The sequence below is a fragment of the Indicator indicator genome, chromosome 1 (genome assembly GCF_027791375.1).
Source record: "Indicator indicator isolate 239-I01 chromosome 1, UM_Iind_1.1, whole genome shotgun sequence".
Lineage (NCBI taxonomy): Eukaryota > Metazoa > Chordata > Aves > Piciformes > Indicatoridae > Indicator > Indicator indicator.
The window spans coordinates 34582616-34607403 of NC_072010.1; the positions used below are offsets into that span (position 1 = coordinate 34582616).

Below are 24788 nucleotides of genomic sequence, written 5' to 3' on the forward strand. Positions count from 1 at the left end.
GCGATGCACTGTGTGCTGCATCGTGGCGCTGCACTGTGTGCTCTATCACGGCGCTGCACTGTGTGCTGCATCACGGCGATGCACTCTGTGCTGCATCACGGCGATGCACTGTGTGCTCTATCACGGCGCTGCACTATGTGCTGCATCACGGCGATGCACTGTGTGCTCTATCACGGCGCTGCACTCTGTGCTGCATCACGGCGATGCACTGTGTGCTCTATCACGGCGCTGCACTGTGTGCTGCATCACGGCGCTGCACTGTGTGCTGCATCGCGGCGATGCACTCTGTGCTCTATCACGGCGCTGCACTGTGTGCTGCATTGCGGCGATGCACTGTGTGCTCTATCACGGCGCTGCACTGTGTGCTGCATCACGGCGATGCACTCTGTGCTGCATCACGGTGCTGCACTGTGTGCTCTATCACGGCGCTGCACTGTGTGCTGCATCGCGGCGATGCACTCTGTGCTCTATCACGGCGCTGCACTGTGTGCTGCATCGCGGCGATGCACTGTGTGCTCTATCACGGCGCTGCACTATGTGCTGCATCGCGGCGATGCACTGTGTGCTCTATCACGGCGCTGCACTGTGTGCTGCATCGCGGCGATGCACTGTGTGCTCTATCATGGCGCTGCACTGTGTGCTCTATCACGGCGCTGCACTGTGTGCTGCATCACGGCGATGCACTCTGTGCTGCATCACGGCGCTGCACTGTGTGCTGCATCACGGCACTGCACTGTGTGCTCTATCACAGCGCTGCACTGTGTGCTGCATCACGGCGCTGCACTGTCCTCTGTATGCTGCATGGGGATGTGGTAGACGTTTAGAGACACACAGTAAGTGCCAGGATGACAACTGCTCTCCTTGCTGTGGAGGAAGGCAGGTGCCAGCCACAGATGAGCGTTAAGGGGGATGTGTGTAGTCTCACTACATAAAAGACTCCCAAGGTTCAACTGTCTGTTTACTTGGCAGTGTTGTGCCCTTCCTCCTGGCACTGGAATGCTGTCCTCTCCATGGTGCTAGTAGCAGAGCAGGACACATGCCCCGGCCGTCACAGCTCACAGCCTTACAACTTGGTGTGAAAGGGGCAGTGAGTCCTCTGCTGAAAGGCTAGAGCATGAGCTGGGAGATGAAGAGTGGACATCCCTGCTGGGAGGACATTAGTATCCAGACTGAGGGCAAACGGGTACAGTACTGTCCTTTTAGAGTGCCATGAAATCTGTCAGGGCTGCCTGTTAGAGCCCCAGCTCACACCTCCCAGGCAGACTGAGCATCCCCTGCCTTGCACTGGTCACACAGAGTCTTTCTTCAAGAAAAAGTGTCTGTGAAGTGACACTGTGCTTGGGGAAATGTTAGTCACCTCAGCAGCAGATCAGAAAAGCCTCATTTTAGAGTTGCTGGGGATGGCTCCCATAAAAAAAAAATCCAAGTGCCTTGGAGCTGCAGGCTGGGGGACAGCTGGTAGGGAATATGCAGGAATTCATACTGAAAAAGACTTTCTTTTGCTTTTTAGACCCTTCATCTCAATACGGCGCTTAAATATCTGACTCAGCCTGGCAAGATGACTGCTGACTTGCACACTCCCCCAAAGGTATAACCATTACTGTTCTTCAATAAAGTCCTGAAAAGAACAAAATTATTTTTTGAATTATGCACTGTCACTCAGAGACTTAACTCTGATAGAGGTGCATCAGTTAGGCTTCCTAGGAAAAGCATTTAAGTGGTGTGTAACCAGGATTTTATGAAAGTAGCAAATTCCTCAAATCATCAGTGCTGCTGCAATGTCATTCAATGCTTTAAGTGACATCCTAAACTCTGAGATTACCCTTGTGACTACTGAACCAGACCCCAGACATGAACAAGTTGAGGCCATAGGGGTTTGACGGCAATGTACCAAACAGTATAATGGTTACACCTCCCTGGAGGAAGGGGAAGACTTCTTTTCAACTGTCTTCTCATGTAAACCAGAACAGAACCTTGAAGTTATCTTCGGAGAAGTGCCCACTTGTGGTTGCTAGGAGTGAGAAAATCTTGATTCTTCTTGTTCTACCTAGCCCAAATTTTATTAAGCTATTAAGAATGACTTGAATCTGATTTCCATGCCTTCAGGTCCACAGTCTGCAGGTTTCAGGGTTTGGTTTCTTTCCCTCTATCTCTCAGTGACTGTTTAATAATGTGTTTGCTTTGGAACAGGTTTAATGGCACAGACTTGCTCTGAATGGTCTTGTAATCTAATATCAGAATCAGTTTGTCCAAAATACAGCTCCAGATCTTCCCTAGAGATAATCAAAACACATCTGGGCATTGTCCTGTGCAACCTGCTCTAGGTGAACCTGCTTTACTAGGGGGGTTAGAACTGGATGATTTCCAGAGATTGCTTCCAACCCCTGCCATTCTATGATTCTGTGATCAAGTTGGAGATGATAGACTACTTGATAGCAGGTCTTCATGGTCCAGGCTAGCCCAGTGTGGTAGAACCTCTTCTGAGCAAAAGTTGAGTCTCTGGTTCCAGTAGAGCATTTATAAAGTTACATGGAGTCATGAATTTCTCTTTGACTCTCAGTGTCAGAACTCAAATGTCCTTCACCTCCTTGCACAGCTGAGAGGGCCTCTGTCCCTGCCACGGCCTCTGTCCCTGCTGTGTAGCTTCTGTGGATCTCATTCTGTGTCTTGTGTCTTAGGATGAGTGAGTAGCTAGTTCAAAGCTGTGAATGCCACTGGGCTATAGTGTAGCTGGAGATTAAGCCCTGAAATGGCTAGACTATTTTGAGAATGCAACCTTAAGTCCACATTTAGGCAGCTGAATAAATTTCCAGATTTAAAAAAAATCAAGTGTCTGCCAGCTGCTACTCTCTTTCTTAAACTGAAGGGATGTGGAAAAGGCACATTTCTCATAGCTTAAATATGTATATGTAAGAGCTTAATTTTGCACAGCAAAATGTTACTGTCAAGTCCTTGCTGCAGGCTAGGACACTTTGCTCTCTTTTAAGCATTCAGTGTAAATTATTAAACTTTTAAAACCATACAACCTCCATCAAAAGTAACTGCCTATCTTGTGCATTTTCCTGCAGGATGAGGTAAGTCATCTTTGTTATGTGGTTGTCTGTTATATGGTTATACTGGTATTATCTTTTGATCGAAGCACTTACTGACCCAAGGGCTTTTAACTAAACAATGCTTCTTGGTCTTGTCAACATCATGATCCCAATGTTTGTAGTGTCAGTGGAAAAATGGAAGCAGTACTGTCTGCCCAGGCTGTTTGCTTCTCTGGGGAAACTGTCTCCTTGCTTAGATATAAGCTGCACTTACTCTGCATTCAGCTTCCTCCTAACACAGATATTCTATATATAATGATTGGTTTTCATAGGGGTTTAAATAGACAAGTTGGAGTTTTGTTGAGTGATCATCTGACTTATGAATGACAGGTTTAGGACATGTTACCTCTACAGTCAAGACTGTAGTTTACAGCAGAGTGTACAATGTATAGTTCACACCATACTACATATAGAAACATAGATGTATATATAGTATACACTATAGAATCATAGAATGGTCCGGGCTGGAAGGGACCTCCAAAGTCCATCTAGTCCAACCTCCCTGCTGTCAGCAGGGATATCCTCAACTAGACCAGGTTGTCCAGGGCCTTGTTGAGCCTCACCTTGAATGCCTCCAGGGAAGGGGCCTCAGCCACCTCCCTGTGCAACCTGTTCCAGTGTTTCACCACCCTCACAGTGAAGAACTTCTTCCTGATATCCAATCTAAATCTGCCCTTCTCTAGTTTGAAGCCATTGCTCCTCATCCTGTCACCACAGACCCTTGCAAACAGTCTCTTCCCGTCCTTCCTGTAGGCCCCCCTCAGGTACTGGAAGACTGCTATCTGGTCTCACCAGAGCCTCCTCTTCTCCAGGCTGAGCAACCCCAGCTCCCTCAGCCTGTCCTTGCAGCAGAGGTGGTCCAAGCCCCAGATTGTTTTCGTGGCCATATGCTATACTATGCACTGTATTCTCTCTTGGTATACATATACTAGTGTATGTTTGTATTATACACAGGAAAGGTAAAATACAGCACCTTCCACACAAAGCTGAGCATGTCAGTGCACAGCAGTCTTGCAGGAGTTCGTGTAGACTCACTAAGCTACATTTATTTCTTCTTTTGCTTCCTCCCATCTGTTTGATTTGTTATTGGTAATCAATTTGCCATCCCAATCATACACACTTGCAGAGGACTCAGAGATGCAGAAGCATCTAAGTGACTTAAGAACCCATTTGTCATAGTGATTTAGGTACTGATAGCCATATAGAACAATAATAATAATAATAATAATAATAATAATAATAATAATAATAATAATAATAATAAATCATACAATTGTTTAGGGTGGAAAAGACTTTTAAGATCTTCAAGTTCAGCCATTAACCTATCACTGTCAAGTCCACCACTAAACCATGTCTCCAAACACCACATCTATACAACTTTTAAGTACCTCCAGGGAAATTGACTCAACCATTTTCCTGGGCAGCCTGTTCCAGTGCTTGAAAATCCTGAAGGAAATTTTCAAGCTAAACCTCCCCTGGCACAACTTGAGGGTGTCTCCTCTCATCACTTACTTTGGGAGAAGACATCAACACCCACCTCACTACAACCTCCTTTCAGATAGTTGTAGAGAGTGTTAAGGTTTCCCTGAGCCTCTTAGAAACTTAGAAGTAGTTTCCAATATGTTCTCCCAGAGAATGGAATTTGTGTGCTTGGACATTCTGGAATGCCATGAGATACTCTTCTGCTTCCTTTCAAATGTCTTCAGCAGTCTGTCATGAGTGAAGTTTTAAGACCCATGGTGCTTGAATAACAGATAAAACACCTTTTCATGTTTTCTTTCAAAATGAGATTCATGCTGGTTTTTTTTTTTTTATGGCTGCAGTAAAGTGGTTGCCAGAAGTGTGAACTGGGATCATTCCTACTTGCTGCTGTTCTCTTCTTGAGCTCACAGATAAAGACAGTTTTGCTCCTGGCCATCAGTTCATTTTCTGGGCTGGCTTGGCGGTGAGGAAGTTAGTTGAAATCACTGTGAAAAACCAGTGGAGGGAGTGCTGAAATGTCAGCTTTCAGCAGATAGTTTTGTTACTTGCTTGTTTATTTTTAAGAGAGAGAGAAAGAGAAAAGTGCATGAATAACACTGGGATTTCTGCAAGGCAAGAGGAGAGATTGTAGAAAGAAGTGGATTTAAAGAGCAAGTCTGTAGCTTTAAAATATGCAGCTGCACTGAAGTGTGTGCCAGAATATTTTAAAGTAGCATCAAATATCTTTATTAATAAATTCGTGATAGGTTTATGAACCAGGAAACATTTTGTGTACAAACAAAAAAAGAACTGCTCCAAACACACTCAGTATTCAGCCTGGTGTTTATAGGAAATGATGTGCTTTGGCTGTAAATTATGGCAAGATCATGAATTACCAGCCCTGACCTTTCCACACACTATACCCACTGCTCCAGCAGTGATGCTTTGAGCATGCAGATAACCAGGACAAGACGATTCATGCCAATGGCATGAGCAATAGCTTCACAATCTATCCACAAATGTGGATGGGAAGGCTGTGATATGTGGGTGTTATGTTATGAAATATTTGGTAGCAAAATAAATGTCTCTACCTTAGGCTGAGCCTGCATATTCAATTAATCACCTTTCAGTGGTATGTAATTCAATGCATATGCCTGTTTGATGGGACTGGCTGAAAATTTTCAGTTGAAGTGTTTTTGTTTTCAGAACTTCCCCTGTTACTGGTTCTGTTTTTGTTCTTTCATTTCTATGGATGGAACTGACTAGATAATCTGATCAATTCTGATTAACAGAATAGTAACTCTAAGGACCTAGGTTACTAATTTATCATTTCTTGTGAACTTTTCTATCGGCTGGAAATGTTACTGTAATACCTTAGGAACATTGTCCTCGAGACTGGGAAAGTAAGGATTATTATGTGCCTCTGTTTTCTCAATGATAAGATCTTTACATCAATATTTAACTATTTTCAGAAAGGTTTGCAAGGCCAAATTAAAAAAAAAAAAAAAAAAAGGATATTTTGAGGCCTTTGGAAGGAAAAGGTGAAAAATGTCTAGAAATGAAGTTGCTGAATTCGTGGTTATCACAGCTCATAATATTGCCAGACACTAGCTACTGATTCCAGAGCAGAGTATTAACACTTTTGTTTTGTTGTTGTTCCTTACTGCTTTGTTATTGCAGCTCTTTGCCAGCATGCCTGGCTCTGTGGATGACAACGGAACTTGTCAGTGCTCTGTGTACTTGCCGGATACCTCCTTTCCAGTGCAGAAGGCTGAGCAATTGGAAATTATAGCCTCAACGCTCTCGGAGAAATTCGAGCTAGAACTTTCTCAGGTAAGGTGTTCTTTTCTCATAAATACAAAAATTGTATCTTTGCTGAAAAATGGTTGCCCCTGAAAAAGTCCAGCAGTCAGCACTTTTCTCTGATGTCTTTCAAAAAGCGGGGAAGAGGGCTCTGTAAGAACAAGTAGAAGGGTGATTAAATCTCAGATCTTTGACATTGTGGTATGTCATCATTTGAATATCCTTAGGCCTCTTTTCTAGGCCTTTGCAGCTAGAGGCATATGGTATTTTTTGAAGAATGGTTATGTGTTTCCTCTCTTGGCTCAGTCTTATTGGTTTGTGATTGCTCCTCAGAGCTGTAGAAAGCCAAGCCTCCTGCTCTTTCATGTGTTATTATTTGTATCAAGCCAGCCAGATTGTGAAAGGGAAATGAAGGGAAAGAGGAGAAAGGTCGCCACAGTGCAGAGTGAAGAAGTAGGTGAATATTTGCCCCTTCACTTCTTCTGCTCTCACAGATTAAAAAAATAAAATATCTTCCTTGTCAACTTCTGAAGCTGTGGCAGTGAGGCTGCTGAATTATGCATTGCTGTTGAAGACAAACACACCTTCTACTACTTTGGCTGCTTGTTGTATGAATTCAGATCCATATTTGTAGGAGCTTGGGCAAATCTACACATGCTGCAGTGCACTGGGTGAAGCTGCCTATGAGGATAGAAATCTGTATTTGACTTTTGATAGCGGGTAAATATTCAGGATTCAGATTAGGTGTCCAGCAGAAAATGTTTTCCTCAGGAACCAAGCATCTTAAGACGTGAAGTGTCCTTGAATTAATCAGCAGAAAAGGCACAGCATTAAATTATAAATTCCAACCATAAATATTCATAACCCTCCGCTGGTATAATCAAGAACAGATAAGAAATTGTGCATGAAAAACACAACAGCTGAAGGATCCTGTAGTAAGATTTTTCAGTTCAAATTATTTGATTTTAAAGAACTAGAGCTAACAATGTAACACATTCGGCTGACAGCAGGGATGTGAAGGGCGGGTTGACATAAGTTTCGCTGCCTCCAAGCACAGGAGTTAACCTGATTCTTTACAGCGTGGAGGTGTAGCTCAGAGTTAATGATCCATGAAAATCACTGAGATTTCAGGTTCCCACACTGTTCCTGCTGTGGTAAGTACCAGCATTTTAAGCTAATTGCACTGAGACAGAATCAGGGATATGATTCCCAGGCAGAAAGCTGGCATGATTCTTCAAGGTATTTGTGTACCACCTTTCCCAGTCACTTGGCTTGGGGTAAGCAGTCTTTTACCGGTACTTTCCTTAGAATGGCGCACATGTCCTTTAGGATATGTGAATTACCTGCTAGTGCCACGCAGACCTGCAGAGCGTCTCAAGTGCTCCTTGACCTCACTTTGTGGACAACCTCAGATCTCCATTGAGTTCAGGTATCTTAATCATATAAAGACACAGGTTACTGTAGGTACGTAAGATTACATGTCCAGATTTGTATCTGAAACTTGCCTCTAAATTCAGATCAAGCTGAATCCCCACTGTGTACTTCAAATTCTAGGTTGACAGGTTGTATCAACTGGTGTAACTATGTTGGCATCCACAGCTTCCCAGCAGTACAGTGCAGTGAAGGCACTGACCCTGGCTTTCAATTCTCACAGCAGATAGTGAAAATTCTTGACCTAACTCAGGCTTCACTAAAGTTCATCCTGTCGAGACCAATCAGCCAAATAGTGTTACAATGCATCTAGTTAGATAAAGTGTGATATATAATTTGGTGTGATAAAGGCAAAGAGACACTTTGGGTCTGAAATGAAAATGAATAGATTGTATTTTGGAGTAAATCTTTGTAAGATTTCTCAATTATTATGTTGTTTTTCTCTAGAAAGAAAGCTGTAGACCATTGCCCTATTGATTTCTGAACTTAAGCAACCTGAAATTTTGTGATGCATGAGTCTCTATGCTTAAAAACTCCACCTTCGCAGTTGTGGAAAAAATCCTACTGATACAGTCTTATGTATTACTTTAGTCATGATAATACCCATAGAAATAATGAAAGCCAGGCTTTTATTATTGATAATAATTAGATATGATCCTGAGCAAATTCCTAGGGAACTGCACTCAAACATAATCTAGTCTCACCACAGGGGTGGAAATTCCTGCTGAGTCTTTCCTTTTTCTGGCTCTGAGAATCTATGTGTTAGTCTCTCTTCTAAAACACCTCTGAAACTTGTGGGAGCTTTTCCTGGGTAACAGCTGCAGGATTGGACCCTCTTAAGGATGCTTTCTGTGTGCTAGAAGTTCCAGATAAACAACCTGATTGAATCGTTAACCTTTTGCCTGATTGTAGGCTAATTCAAAAAGCAAGGGGGTCCTTTTATAGAATCAGCAGGCAAGGAAGCTCACAGATAAAGAGATGCTCTCATGTGCCAGATGAGTACAAACTGTAAGCTGAAAATACCAGACTAATTTTTTCTCTGTCACGTCAACCTTTGCAGCATAATTATGATTACAGAAGAAAATTAACCTTTCAAAGCATAGTGGGAATTGGATGCTCCTCTCAATAGGAAAGGGGAGAGGACACCTCTGTAACTGGGATGGATCAGCACGTGATCCCAAGGAGAAAAAGTGCCTTTCAGAACTTGGATCACAATAAACACAACACCCTCACATAACAAAGCCAGGAGACAAAAAGCATGCCTGCACTCTGCCAGGAACAATTGTTCTCAAAATAATTAACCTGTAGTGGAATTCTGCTTGGTGTCAGCTTGCACACCGCTTGCCACCCTTGCTCCTTTCAGATTTGTAGAGGTCAGGCCTGCCCAAAGCCAGTGTCCTGGGCCCAGCGACTGTGCAGTTGCTGGTTTTGTCACTTCTTTCTTGTCCTCCCTCAGTCTGACCACTTTTCTTTTTTTCTTTTATATCTTCCTCTTGCTCCTCTGTTTCCCCATCCATACTCCCCAAATGCATGCTGGAGAAGTGTCTGTTTGCATGCTGCAAAACCTACTTTGATAAATACCAGTTGCAGGTAAATGACACAGTAAATGAGCATAGCAGATTTTTACTGCCCTTTTCATTCCACAAGGATGACAATGCTTGGAAAGGAGGCAAAAACATCTGAGGAATTTTTTTTCCTATATATGCCTCACATGGCTCCATTCTCTTCCTGTAGAGAGCTAATACAGACCCTATGCACTCATTGTACCCTGCTTTAGGTTTTTGTGATAAATGTGTCAGCAATCAATGCTGGTTATTGGTTGGTATCCCTAAATGTGGAATATGCACAGGATTTCTGTGCTAGCCTGTCAAGAGACAGCAGCCAATCCCTAGCAGGTAGATGCAGTAAAAGAGCAGGGATTACAAACTGCTTAAATCTATCTGCCAAGCAACAGAGCAACATTGTGTTGCTTTTTATACTGATATTTTTATACTACAGAAACTCCTAAGCCAGATCTGAGCAGGTGGAAATGTAGACACAGGACATTACAATGCTTGATACATGTGCTGAATTTGTCTGCAAAAGCAGTACTGACCTCTTAGAGCAGCACTGCTGAGAAAATTACATTTGTCCAATAATTTGCCAGGGGAGCTATTATCTTAAGTTCATTGCAATGCTAGTGTGGTTGTACAGAGCACTGCAGAGTGCTGGGGTAGTTCAGGCTCAATGTGTATGGATATCTCTCAGCAATATTCCACTGGAGGGTGTTGATATGTCCTTAAGTGACCTAGATGCTTGACTGAGTGAAAACCCTCTGATGTTGGAGGAGAAATTCAGGTCTGAGTCCTGCAGCACTCTTCAATCAGGGCTAAAATAACCACATATTGCTTTGTTCCAGCCCTCAGCACTTTGTCCAGGCCTTTGGGACCATAGAGAAAACTCCAGATTCACAGATTTCTCACTAATGAGTAGCCATCCTCACTAATTCCAGCAGTCTTTTTATATTAGCAGTTTGCAGATTTAGTCTGCCTTGCATTAGTATTAGTATTAGTACCACTGTGAGAAAAGTTATTAATATCTAGGTAGATTTCTTAATACCTCTATGATGCACATAGCTTCACATAGCAGAGCAATTTTATACAGGCATGGGCTTGCTTTACATTTCTCAGGCTGTAAGCTTCTAGTCTCTCTTTTTCTGTTCTGCAAACGCTAGACACAACTTAAACACTGACCTTTAAAGGCTTTTTCTAGAAGACATTTTGTGAAAGTATCCTCCAATTTCATACTGATTTTGATGACCAGTGAAAGGGGCTTTTCTAAGAACATTTCCCAATTCTTACTCCTCTTCTTTCACAAACAGATGACAGTGACAGCTAGGACAAGGGATCCTAGCTATGTTGCCTGTCAGTTTCAAAGAACTAGATCTAAGTCTTCATATGTGATGACTTTTTGATTCTTCCTTGCAAGAAATAGCTTAACTTTTCATTTTCATTTCATTTCAAGAAGGTTGGAAGAGACCTCAAAGATCATCGAGTCCAACCTGTCACCCTAAACCTCATGACTATCTAAACCATGGCACCAAGTGCCACGTCCAATCCCCTCTTGAACACCTCCAGGGATGGTGACTCCACCACCTCCCTGGGCAGCCCATTCCAATGGCCAACCACTCTCTCTGTGAAGAACTTTCACCTCCAGCCTAAACCTCCCCTGGCGCAGCTTGAGACTGTGTCCTCTTGTTCTGGTGCTGGTTGCCTGGGAGAAGAGACTAACCCCCTCCTGGCTACAACCTCCCTTCAGGTAGTTGTAGACAGCAATGAGGTCACCCCTGAACCTCCTCTTCTCCAGGCTAAACAACCCCAGCTCCCTCAGCCTCTCCTCATAGGGCTTGTGCTCAAGGCCTCTCCCCAGCTTCGTTGCCCTTCTCTGGACATGCTCCAGCAATTCAACATCTTTCCTAAACTGAGGGGCCCAGAACTGGACACAGTACTCAAGGTGTGGCCTAACCAGTGCTGTGTACAGGGGTACAATGACCTCCCTGCTCCTGCTGGCCACACTATGCCTGATGCAGGCCAGGATGCCATTGGCTCTCTTGGCCACCTGGGCACACTGCTGGCTCATGTTCAGGCAGCTGTCAACCAGTACCCCCAGGTCCCTTTCCACCTGGCTGCTCTCCAGCCACTCTGACCCCAGCCTGTAGCTCTGCATGGGGTTGTTGTGGCCGAAGTGCAGCACCCGGCACTTGGACTTGTTGAATGCCATCATGTTGGACTCTGCCCATCTGTCCAGCCTGTCAAGGTCCCTCTGCAGAGCCCTTCTACCTTCTAACAGATCAACACCTGCTCCCAGCTTGGTGTCATCTGCAAATTTACTGATGATGGACTCAATCCCCTCACCCAGATCATCAATAAAGATATTGAACAGGATGGGGCCCAGCACTGATCCCTGGGGGACACCACTAGTGACAGGCTGCCAGCTGGATGTGGCACCATTCACCACCACTCTCTGGGCTTGGCCCTCCAGCCAGTTCCTAACCCAGCGCAGAGTGCTGCTGTCCAAGCCACAGGCTGACAGTTTGGCCAGGAGTTTGGTGTGGGGGACGGTGTCAGAGGCCTTGCTGAAGTCCAGGTAGACTATATCCACAGCCTTTCCTACGTCCACCAGGCTGGTCACCTGATCATAGAAGGAGATCAGGTTGGTGAGGCAGGACCTGCCCTTCCTAAATCCATGTTGGCTGGGCCTGATTCCTTGGCTATCCTTCAGGTGCGCAGTGATTGCCCCCAAGACAATTTGCTCCATGATTTTCCCTGGCACTGAGGTCAGGCTGAACTTGCCCTTACCCTGTCTTGACCTGGGAGATCTAGAGCATCCAGTGTTATGAGTCAGGGTGCTTCTGCTGCAGCTTATGGAAATTTGCCAGTTTATATCAGAGCAGCTCTAAATCTGACTGCACACATTTAGAACAGAAGATCTGTTTCAAACTCTCATTTAAATGTGTTGGATTGAGCAGCCTGGTTGTGCTGTATATTATATATATGCATGCAAAGGTTTGATAGTGGGTTCTTTCAGATTTATAGTGTGGTTGTGCCACTACTGAAAATTAAAGAGAGTCTTGTGTCTTATAGTTCTCCTTTTAAAGCTACATCAGTGAATATCTTATGATCTTAGAAGATCCTTTTTGCCCTTCATGGATTTCCATGCCATGGGCTGCCATACTTCCTCTTTGGTATACAAGACAGTGAATAAAAAGTCAAAATTATTATTTGGTAAGTGTGGTTTTTGAGGTCTCTGTAACAGGGGCTGCTGCCAAAAAGAGAAAACAAAGGTCCGTGTTTTTCACACCATGACAAGATGCTGGATTGCATCAACAAGGGCATTACCAGCAGAGATAAAGAAGTCATTGTCCCACTCTACTCAGTGCTTGTCAGACCACACCTGGAGTAGTGCATGCAGTTTTGGTCCCCGCACTATGAAAAAGAAGTGGACAGCCAGGAAAATGTCCAGAGAAGAGCCACAAGAATGATCAGAAGACTGGAGGACTTGCTACATGAGGAAATGTTGACAGAACTGAGTTTTTTTTCAGCCTTGAGAAGAGAAGGCTTAGGGGAGCCCTCATTACCACATACCGGTACCTAAAGGGTGGCTACCAGGAGGATGGAGATTCCTTTTTTTTACAAGGAGTCACATGCAAAAGACAAGGGGCACTGGGTACAAGTTACTCCTGGGGAGATTACGATTGGAATCCAGGAGAAAATGCTTCATCATGGGAACCGTTAGACACTGGAATAATCTCCCGAGAGAAGCAGTGGATTCCCCTACACTGGTCAGTTTTAAGAGAGCTTGACAAGGTGCTGAGCCATCTTATTTAAACTACACTATCACCTGGAAAGGTTGGACCATTGGGTTCCCATCTACCATGACATTCTGTGGTTCTGTGTTTTTAGATGCCATTCCAGTGACAATAGGGAAAAATACTGACTTTCACTTTATATTAAGATAACACAAGAATGGTTGAGAGGATGGGGGCTAAAAATCTTTCAGTTGAAGAGATAATAGTTATGGAAATCATAGTGCTGTAGAGAGAGGGCCTTGAGCTGCAAATCTAAGAGTATAAATATGGAGCTACTGGTGCAATAAACTAAATATATTTATTCCTACTTCTTACCTTCTGTGATATAATTATATTTATTTAAAAGAGATGAGACTTTTATGAGGCATGTGGGAGAGAAATTGCCTATCTTTCCTGAAGTGTAAAATTTCAGGGAACTAACATTTTCCAAGGAATGCCCAAATCCATATAGTATTCTTAACAATCTGCATCACAATACTGTGCTCAGCAGATACCTTTGTGAAAATATGTTTATCTGGACAACTGTTTAATGGGTCAAAGGCTGAAAAGGCTACTCTGTAAATTACTTTTGCTAAAGCCTGCAATATATTTTACAGTTTCATTTAAACAAGATTTATGTTTAAACATCTCCTCCATGCCCAAAGACAAATCTCAAACAAGTTCTGCCAACTTTTGAGACAATTCAAATACACACAAGGTAAAAATCCTATTTGGATTCAGAGTAATAGGAAATGAAGCTAAAAACCTTGGGAATCCTTCATTGCATTTTTCAGCCTCCCTGGGGTGCTTTTGTGAGATAATACACTGCAGATTTCCTAATAAAATTTTCACCAATGTAAGTTCTTGACATACTGAGGATGAAACTAACTCACAGAGACAATATTGGTGAAGAATTAAAAAAAATGGAAGAGTGAGAGTAAATTCTACCTTCAGATATCCCCAGGCATTCCTGAGGGGACTTTGTGTGACTGCCAAATATAAAAGAGGGTTAAATTTCACCATTTTTACGAATGTGATGGGAATTTCATTTGTGTAGTCTATGTGAAAAATACATACATCAGGTATGTGGAAGTTATGGATAGGGTACTCAGAAATATAAGAAAGATGTCGAAAACACTTCTCTTATTTGCTAACCTGGACTTGAACATGCACCTTTTTTTATTTCTTTCTTTAAGGTTAGAGAGTACGCCAAAAAAATTGAACTGTATCAGCAGCAAATCCGTAATCTAACCATCAGAGTGGAGTACATGGAGACCGGTGTATCTTACACAGAACTGGACTTCCAGTTACTCAAAGTGGAAATCAGTGACTTAGAGAAACTGGTCACACAGCTGAAATCCAGCCTTGTTGGAAGCAACGTCATCGTTGAGCAAATATTTTTGGAGGTATTGCCGAAGTCTTAATTTGTCACAGGGGGGTTCAAATATACAGATAGTCTGTTCTCTTTGGTGGTTAGATTGAGGAAATGCAGCCTGCCTCTACTGCAGCCGGTGGAATTTTCTTAGTGTTTCATCGGCATGAATGAAAAGAAAGCTTGACCATAAATATACTAACTTTTTTTTTTTTTTAACTTGATATTGAGCACAGAAAAGCAAGGTAATATCAAAGTAAATGGAAACCTCTTTGCTTTTGCCAAATACCTGCCTGAAAGTTGAGAGTTTTGCATAGTCTTAAGCACGCAAGCTGATTATTATAATAAATATTAATTTATAGGCCCCCATTCTTGAAAGCCTCTGTGCTTCAACTTAGATAATTAAAAAATTAGCTCCTGGTTGCTAGGGCAGTGGCCCAATCAATGTGAAATCAAGAAGTGGGAAAGACTATCACCTTCCCAGAAGACTACAAATCACATTTTCGAAATTGTAGTTAATCACTCACCTAGAGAGAATAATTACTTCAGATGAAGTATCTTTTTCCTCATTGTCCTCTAAACCACCTAGTAGGCGATTGAGAATATAATTTATCTTTGGAAATAAAATTCCCAGGTACTTTAAAAAATACCAGAATAAGTATTTTTTATATACAACAGCTAGTATTTGCCTCAGATTTACTGGGTATTTTTGTACTATGTATAGAATGGCACTATAATTTTGCAATGTCTTATACAATTGAGTGGTACACACAGCTCTGCAGGAAATGCAAGGTTCAGACTATCAGGATAAGGCCTATTCCTAGGAATGTTTATTAAATCTTGTTCTGTAGCATCTTCTGTGGTATGATCCACACTGCTTGCAAATATCTGTAAAATAAAGTCAACAGAAATGTAAACTTCCTCTCTTTCTCTTTTTTTTTCCTTTTCTTTCCCCCCCTCTAGATCACAAATCTGACTCTGCTGGTAAATGAACTAGAATCACTGGACAAAAACAATATCCTTGCAATTCGCCGACAAATTGTGTCTCTGCAGAATCGATTGAAAGAGTGTGAAGAGAACACAAACAAAACTACAGTAGCCCCTTATTTCCCACCAGGTAAGTGTTTCTGTGGTATATCAGATAAGAAACAACACAATATACATGGGTGGAACAGTAAGCACAGAGATTTCCCTTTGTTAATATTAAATACAACTTAGCTTTTGAAAAATCGAGTAGACAGCTCCTAATGTTTCATCAACTGGTTCAAAAGGGAAATGAGGGCAGGAAACAACCTCTTACAGACTTAGTAGCTGTTTTCAACTGGAAAGAGTTATGATCTTCCTCTCACCTGAAATGCGAAACAATCTTTTTCTAAACAATTACCTTTTTTGAGGGAAAAGCATCCCCTTTTTTTGTGACCAGCTTTGATTTTTAACAGTTCCTGTGAAAGTGACCTGTGTCACGATGATTTTGCTCTAATGCTGCTTGGGAAATGTATGAGCAGTTGATGTACTAAAGCTGTTGATGTTCAAGCTCCGGAAGGTAGCTGCGCATGAAGATTACTTTTGCTTCACAGGCAAAAGATTCTTCTAAATCAGAAGGTCAAGAACCTTGGGGGGAAATCCTGGTCTCAGGGAAATACGTGGGAACTTCATTACTGATTTCACTGTAACTAGGATATTATTATTTCCTTAACTAGGAAAGGTTATGCTCTGGGATTTAGATCAGCAGTTCCCAGAGTGTGGTTCATGTAGAAGCACCAACAGTCACAAGGCATGTGGTTTGCAACTGGAATAACTCTTATTTTGACATTGTGCTCAGTTTGAAAATTCATATTATGAGTCAGTCATAGTCTGAGAAGTTTTGAGAGTCAGGTACAATACACTGGACAAACTATTTAGAAAACAGTAGTTTAGGTATATCAGATCAAGCATCCCACTTGCTAACAGACAGAAGGATTTATCAAACTATCTTGATCCCCTGAGCTTTTTATACATGGGGGATTCCTTTTGGCAGTATGGTAAGTGAGAAAGTGCTCTGTCATATCCAATGCCCAGAGGAAGGATTTTGCTTTTTCATGTAAGCTGGTTAGCAATCAGCTAGAGGAGCCCATTAAAAAGACGATGTCCTGCTGGCAAGGAGCACAGATTTGCATCTACCTGCATGTACCTCTCATCACAATGAGGTCAGCTCCTTCAAATGTCTCATTTGAAAAATGAAAGGTAGAAAAATAAACTTCTCTTAGGGTCAACAGCCTTTCCTACTGAGATCTCCTCAGGGCTTCATGTCAATGCAGGCAGCTGCTGCACTTCTCTGACAGGACGTGTGAGTAGCACCTTGTCTGGGGATCAGGCAGGAGAGGAAGCTGAACAAAAACCTGCATTGCAAAATCTCAAGGCTACTCTTTGCTCCTTAAAGAAGAGATTAAAATGTTTCCATGTAAAAAAAAACCCAAATAAAAAAAACCAACAAAAAAACCCCAAACAAAACTCTGCAAACCAAAATCCAAAAAAATCCAAAACAAAACAAAACAACAAAACCAAAAAAAACAAACCAACAAAACCCCCAAACAGACAATGTTTTAAAAGTACTTGAAGGGCATTTCGTTGATTTATTGAGGGTGATGGTGTGTGGAAAGAAGCAGCCTCTTTCTCTTTAAGCCTACAGCAAGCCTTTGTTTCAGTGAGAAAGTACTGAACTCTGGAAGAAGAATACTGTGTCCTTCCATGAGTGAGAGAGGAAGGTGCTGCTTTTATGTCTGGGTGGTTGGCATGAGCATCTGTGGGATGTAGGAGCTTTCACAGAGTGGGGAAATGGAAGTATATGTTTCACAGCATAGCTCTGTGCAGGGTGATAGCTCTGGGATGGGTGAAGGTAACTGCATAGGATTGTGACTGTAATAGAATGATTTCACATTGCTTCTTGGGCATGACAGGGATCAAAATGGTATTGCTTTAGTGTTGCCTTAGTCCTGAATGATGTGCCAGTTAGCTCAGGCACCTGTCAATGCACTGTGTGGGAACCACAGAGCAGAAACTACCCTGCAAGGCCCAGGCCCCAGATGGTATGAATAATGATAGCTCCACTGACTTCCAGAGAATTGCCACCACTGGCAACACCTGAGGACATCCTCTGGTGTTATCTGTGAGTTTATCTACTGCTCACAGCAATAGAAATGATGGAAGGGTTGGAGTGTGTGTGTGGACATATTGTCATGACCACTTTTAGGATGAGGATGGTCTCTCAGACTGGCACAAAGGAATGACAGAGCAACTGTGGAGGGCTGGCAAGTTTCCTGGCTGCTGGGAGATGTCAGCTATACCCAGGTGTTATGTAGGCTCAGAGCCCTGCTAATCCATGCAAGACTGATGTATCCTGACTTTCTGTGCCTGGCGGGGAGCAAATATTCTCTGGCCAGAGAGCATTGTAGAGCAATTACCTGTCCTGTGGATTGTACATGAAAACAAGTAGTAGTAAGATGTTATTGCTTGGGGAGAGGGACTAAGTATGGGAGACAGCTGCATTTTCTAGATGGTCATTTTGGAGGCTTTGCATGGATGGTTGCACCTAGGCCTCTGAAGCTCCCTAGCACTCAGTTACGTGGATGAACACAATTTCCATACGTTTTCTCTGCAAGCTTGAATGCCTTGAATTCCTGCCAAACCATTTGGCCTTGCCCTGCTTTTAGTTCATATTATATTTATAATGTTTATATTAAACTGACTCTTTGTCCTGTTTTCAGATTGCATTTTCTTTCCCCCTTCATCCTCTCTCCTGAATATTTTGGGTAGGCAACAAGAACTAGAGAGAGCTTGGCTAATCCCCAAGCTGTCTAAGACCATGAGTCTAAAGGCAAGTTTAATTAAAGCTTCTTGCTTCTCAGTGTTGTAGTACACAGCCCCTCTGACTCTCCCTCAAGACTTTTCCTGCTGTATTTCACAGACCGATCAGGCCTGTTCTCAAACAAGATTACAGCTAGAAATCACTGGTTTCCATTTGCCTTTCTGTTGGACTGGAAAGATGGGTGTCTGAGTGTCTAATTAGGATGGAGCTCAGTTAATCATCCTTGTCATCATTATCGACATTCCTGTCTGCAGCAGTCGTGGGTAGCTTTGCCCTCACCATTCTAGAGGGAAGAAATATTTATCCATTCGTTTTTCTTTTGCACCAATCTCATATGGCTGCATCAGGGCACGTATAGAGAGAAAAGACCCCAGGATGGTTCTCTGAGGACTCTGCAGTAGAATCATTGTCACATTTCACTGAAATGATCTGAGAGAGGCAGCAGGGAGAAGTGAGTCAGATGAAACTCTCAAAGGGATTAAAATAAAATAATAAAAAAACCCCAGACCAAAACAAAAAACTCCCCTGCCAAAACCAAAACCAAAACCAAAACCAAAACCAAAACCAAAACCAAACAAACCAACCAACCAAAAAAACCCCAAAACAAACAAAAACCCACAAAGCTGTTTCCTGGCTTTTATACATTTAGAAATCAAGGATTTCAAGTTACTGGCAATCCTATTGGAGTTTTATAGTGATTTCACTTTTACTTTAAATTTTACCTCCTATGTGCCCAAGTATTTGTGAAGTTGTTTAGGTTGAGGTTTGAAATAAATACACAAAGAGAGAGGCATGTGTACGGGTACCTGAAAAGGTCTGTCCAGTTGCTTCTCTCCAGACTGCCTAATCTGTCCTTGCAGTCATATGCATCTCTCCATTGGCAAAGGAAGTAGTTTAGCTGAGGCACATGAATTTTTACTTGCCTGAAGGTAGGTTAGAAGAACTCCAGCTCTCCATCTTATCTCCTGTTGGATGCTGACAGCATAAGCCTTCTCTGACACAGCCATCAGCCTGTGTGTGCTCCTGGTCATACTGGTAAAGACTAAGGTGCTAGTGTTGGTCTTCCTGTGTCAGACAGTAGGAGGCAAGATGTAGACATGGAGACATGGCACTCTGGGACATGGTTTAATGGCCATGGTGGTGTTAGGTTGATGTTTGGAGTCAATAGTCAATAGATGAGCCTGTTCCTGAGCATATCCATCTCCTGTGTCTCAAGCCATTCTATGGCTGGGAACAGCTCACACATCTCAATGCAGTGGTTTGTCTGATGGGAGAGGAGGGTGCATTTGTGGTGCTCAGGAGCATGTGTGAGGGTGTAGCTCCAGTTTTGTGTTCCTCATGGTAGTTTCTTTAAATACGGGTCCTACCTTGTCTTGTAATCTTCAGCCGCAAAAGCAAATTTCTGCACTCAGATGCAGCTGTTTGGTGAAGGGAGGCTGCTGGAGTATTTTTGGTACTCATATGGTTGGAGTGAGAAGCTGATGTGCTCTGCAAGTGCTTCAGAGCGAAATGGGTGAAGTGATACCCAACAGGATACATCTCATGCTCAGTTCTGCAGACTGTTATTTCAGCAAGTCAAGCTCTCTCCAGTCCTAACAACAGTGCCAGCTCCTTTTCTGATGAATTAGAAGGATTGGTACATAACTGAGGTAAGATACTGGTTCTTTATGCAGGCACAAGGAGATATACTTGTGTATGAACCCACATTAGTCCTCCTCTCACCTGTTTTCTACATAAGCATGAAACAAAGGAAGGCAGAAATACAAGGACGTCACTTATGAGTGGCCCGAACCAGTGGAGAAAGGAGTCACAAACTTGAAAGTTTGAATAATGCATATGGATTTATTTCAAGTACCTTCTAATATTTACAAAATTACATGACACTTTGTTTCCTTTGTGCATTTTTCCCCCCTGCAAGATCCAGACAGGGAAGGAAGTTTAGATTAAATAAACAACAATGAATTCTTCTGAACCTGTGCAGAAGACAGATCACCCCCTGACTACCACAGAGTTTCTTGGTGAAAAATAATAATAATTCTGGGAGAGCTTTCAAAGAAATCAAAATCAAGCACATACTCTAAAGAAACCTCAGACAATTTTTGATGTCATTAAAACAGAACACGCTTCTAACTTTATTTTAATAATTCATTATTTCATAAATAAAAACCAAACAAGTGTTCAGCAGAGAGATCTCTTTAAGGGAAGAAATAATAATTTATTATTTCTTTTGTAAAAAAGGTCTCTCTGCTGAATACACGTTTGTTTTTTATTTATGAAACAATGTATGAATTATTAAAGTAAATCTGGAATTGTGTTCTGCTTAATGACATGAAAAATTATTTGAGGTCGTATATAGATGAGTTTAGCAGTGCTTCACTACCTGCAAGCTTCAGAGCTATACTTTCCTAAACAAACCAAGAATTTTAGAGCATTTAATAACCATTTAATTCTGAGATAAATTTATTGTGATTTAAGCAAGGTAATACATTCAATATGTCACCAGCTTGAAAATAGTCCTCATGCCAGACGTAACAATACATAATAGAGATATAAGGAAAAAACAGTTCAAATTGATTTATGGAGTTGGCAGTCTGCAAGTCATTTTGCATGTCTGCCTTAGCTTTCTTCCTTTGCATGAGCTGAGGAACAAATGCCTCCAAATGTTGGTATCCATGCCAAGTGCTGAGGCCATGTTACTAGCCATGCTATGTGCCATTTTCCAGAGATACAGCCTGGCTAGTCATACAGCAGTGCCTTCTTTGCATGCTATATTTGGAAATGAGGTTTCTGCTCCAGGGCCTCGTCCTTCATAAAGCACTTAAGTGCATGCTTAAATGCTCATCTCCTCTGAGCCAGGAATGCTGATTTGCATCGATTCTTGATGGTACAGGGGGAAGTGGTGTTTGATCAGGGTCATCCTGTGCTTCAGCTGCAAGAATCCCAGGACACAAAAGGGGCTAGGGGAGGAGACAGGTTGTTCACAACTCATGCCACCCTCTCTGTCATGAGCTGGGCGCTCAGTGATGTGGAGCTGCTCCTGTGGGTAATGCTGACCCAAAAGAAGTTGCTAACATGGTGTAGGGATGCAGGGGATTAGCTCAGCAGAATGATTTATGTTTGTTATAAAGCTGCTCTTCATCTTTCTCCTATATGTTGAGAGGAGACTGCAGGTGAAGTTACTAGCACAAGACAACACAAAACTGGGAAGGGGGAAGGTATTATGTAGTGAAAATAGAGAAATGCTACGTTTTGAGAAAGGAGGAGACATTGAGAACTTCACTGCCCAAACTGACTTCATACATTGACACTGATGTTACTCCTTTGCTTGGACATTTCTAACATTTAGGGTACAAGCTTTCTTGTTCCAGAGGCAGAGCACCTTACCCCTGTGCAAAACAGATCAGAAAAAATATTTTTCTGGGTTTACAACAGTCCATTTTTTCACCAAATACCTTCTTACCCAGTCTTTTTCTGAGTACTTCAGATTCTGTGTTTCCCTCTATCCATTGGATAGACTAGAATGCCTTTAAGAATAAGATACTTCCTAGGCATTTTACATCAATGGCTTTAGGAGTTTTCAATTCAGTTCTATGAGTATTGTCTGGCCTTGCTTGGGGATGGTCAGCTTTGAGGGCGAAAGGTAAATTCACTCTCTGTTATTTCTCTCTCTCATTTGTGCTAAGACATAGGTTATTTATATGCTAGACATCCCTTCATATGACTGAGCTGATGAGCAGCCATTCTTTCATACAGGCTGCTAGCAATCATGACACGCCATCCACACAAAGTATTAAAACCTCAAAAGATAGGTTTGACTTTCACCATCGACATCATAGCTGGCAGTGCACAGAGTTTCTGTGCTGAGGGAAGTATTATCAACATCAAACAGCTGTGCCCATTAATTTATCCATTAATTGCTATGTGAGACTTGGGTCTATTATACTCCACATTTAACAAAGAAGACTGTCTAGTGGCTAAAGCACCCCACTGAACTGGGAAACACTGGAGTTGGTACTAAGCTTGTGAGCTGGTGCCAGTTACTTGACGTCACTGTGTCCGTTGTCTGAGTTGAACATATCCTCACAATGAAAAATCCGGGATGCTTTTCTGCCAGGGACACAAAAAGCTAATATTAACACTTGGAAAAAAAACATGCTGGTTTTTGCCAGTGGCAGCTTTGGACTCATCAGAGGCCCATGAACGTTTCCGAGTGGAGGATTTTTTCCATCAGTGATCTACAATTTTGGGAATTTATCAGCAAACAGGAATGTCACTGCCATTCACCATGAATAAAAGGGAAGTATTTCTTGCATCTAAATTAATTTCCCATGATCCTGAAAATGGCGTCTTAGTTGATAAGTGGAAAATAGATCTATTCTGGGTTCAGTTTGAAGTTTTATTCTCTTTAAAGCTGCCTCACATGAAAACTTTGAGTAATATCCATCTACATTTCCTAGGCTGTGATTGTTGCTGCCTGAAAATTTCTTTGAGGGCCTGAGGTGGAAAGCACCAAGCAGCTGTGACACACTGTTGCAAAGATGTGATTCAGACAGCGGAATGCTGATCTGAAATGTGACTTTGGAACTGCTGCTGCTGCTGCTCCTTCCTTCCACGGTGAAATACACAGAAATCAGATGCTCCTCTTTCTTCCCACCCCCCCCCCCCCCCCCCCATCTCCCATACTCTCAGTTCCACTGAGGTAGAAAATAACCTAGAATGCTTCTGAAATTGTATTTTCCAAGGGATTTCCTAGTCTATCAGGCTGCTGTGCATCAAATGGGTAGCGACAGAAATCTGTCCCTTTTCTAGAACAGTGCAGTGAGCATTTATTTTCTGTGAATTAATCCTGACTGGGGACGGATGTCCCTATTTTTTCTCCACCCCACCCTCGCCATAACCCTGCCTCATCCAATAGCTGTAATAATATGTACTCTATCTTTTTTAACCAACTTTCCAAGTCAACTTGGAACGCTTAGGGCCACCCAGTTGCTGACCTTGGCCCAAAATGAGGCTTTTACACATGAAGCTATGCATTTATGTCTGCGTTTCACCACAAAGTGCGAAACTAGTAAGCACACTCTAGAGGCTACAGTATACAAACCCTCTCTCTTAATGGTGGTGTTTGGAAAACCTCTTTTTGGTTTTTTTTTCTCTTTAATTACAGGTAGCTGCATTCACCGTGGACTGCTGAATATTAGCGAGCCCTATGTTGTAAAGCTGAACTGGAGAGGATTTTCCTACAAATATGGTTCCTGGGGTAGAGATTATTCTCCCTCCAATCCAGAGAAGGAAGTCTATTGGGTTGCACCATTGAACACAGATGGGAGATACTTGGAATACTACAGAATTTATAGTTCCTTTGATGATTTGCTGTTGTTTAGACCCACGTATGAAAGCAGAATAACATATGGAGAAGGAAGTGGTGCTGCCCTTTATGATAATTATTTATACTATCATTCTTATGGTTCAAGGTACATGGTGAAGCATGACTTAAGAAAAAACACCATGGTTTTGAGGAAGGAGCTTCCAGATGCTGCTACCGGTAACCGTTTCTCTTACGCAGGTGTATCCTGGCAAGACATAGATTTTGCTGTGGATGAGAGTGGGTTATGGGTAATATATTCAACAGAAAATAGCATGGGCAACATTGTGATTAGCAAACTCAATGAAACCACACTCGATGTGCTGAATACTTGGCAGACGAGACAGTATAAGCCATCTGTTTCCAATGCTTTCATGTTATGTGGTGTTCTATATGCCACGAGGCCAATGAACACTAGGAAAGAGGAAATCTTCTACATGTATGACACACATACTGGCCAAGAAAGTAGAATTAGTGTCGTGATGGATAAAAAGTTAGATAAAATCCAGAGTATTGACTATAACCCCACAGACCAGAAACTGTATGTTTACAACGATGGCTACCTTGTAAGATACGATATGACCTTTCAGCCTTAGTATGGCAGTGACAGCAGCACCTGGCAGCAACTAAGATGAGAGATCTGATATGCCTTTAGACTGTGCTATGGCCAGTTTAGAGTCCATCTGGTCTGATGTATTGTATCTGTGGATGTTATATATATCACTTACATTCTTAAAAGAAATTGCCCACTCTGGACACGACTATTAATGGCAGCAAGGTACTGCAGGACTGGGTTCTTCAGGTTTTGATTGGTGTTTATTAGTGCTTGGTGCTTTACAATTGTCCTGCCTCTACGAGTAGACTTAGTGCACAGATTTAGTGCATTTCCTTCACAGAAATTAATGGACACAGCCTATCTACTGACTGAGAAGCTAATTACCCACTAATGTCCATTTGTCAGTGTAACACAGACAAGTCACCCAGAACTGAGAACAAATTTCCACTGATCTTCATCAGAGTGAATTGAGGCCTCAGAGAAATTAATTGAAGGATTAAAATAATGTAGAAAGTATGACTTGGTCATAAGACATTAACTC

At 42.3% G+C, this 24788-nt stretch overlaps 1 protein-coding gene across 1 annotated transcript; it reads left to right on the forward strand.

Annotated features, from left to right (window-relative positions):
- The first annotated feature begins 3 nt into the window (after positions 1 to 3).
- OLFM4 (olfactomedin 4) lies at positions 4 to 24287 on the forward strand. Its single transcript, XM_054400154.1, has 7 exons — positions 4 to 792; positions 1511 to 1588; positions 3069 to 3074; positions 6234 to 6386; positions 14310 to 14519; positions 15449 to 15602; positions 23494 to 24287. The coding sequence occupies exons 1-7, from the start codon at positions 4 to 6 to the stop codon at positions 24285 to 24287; spliced, it is 2184 nt and encodes a 727-aa protein (XP_054256129.1).
- Positions 24288 to 24788: the final 501 nt, after the last annotated feature.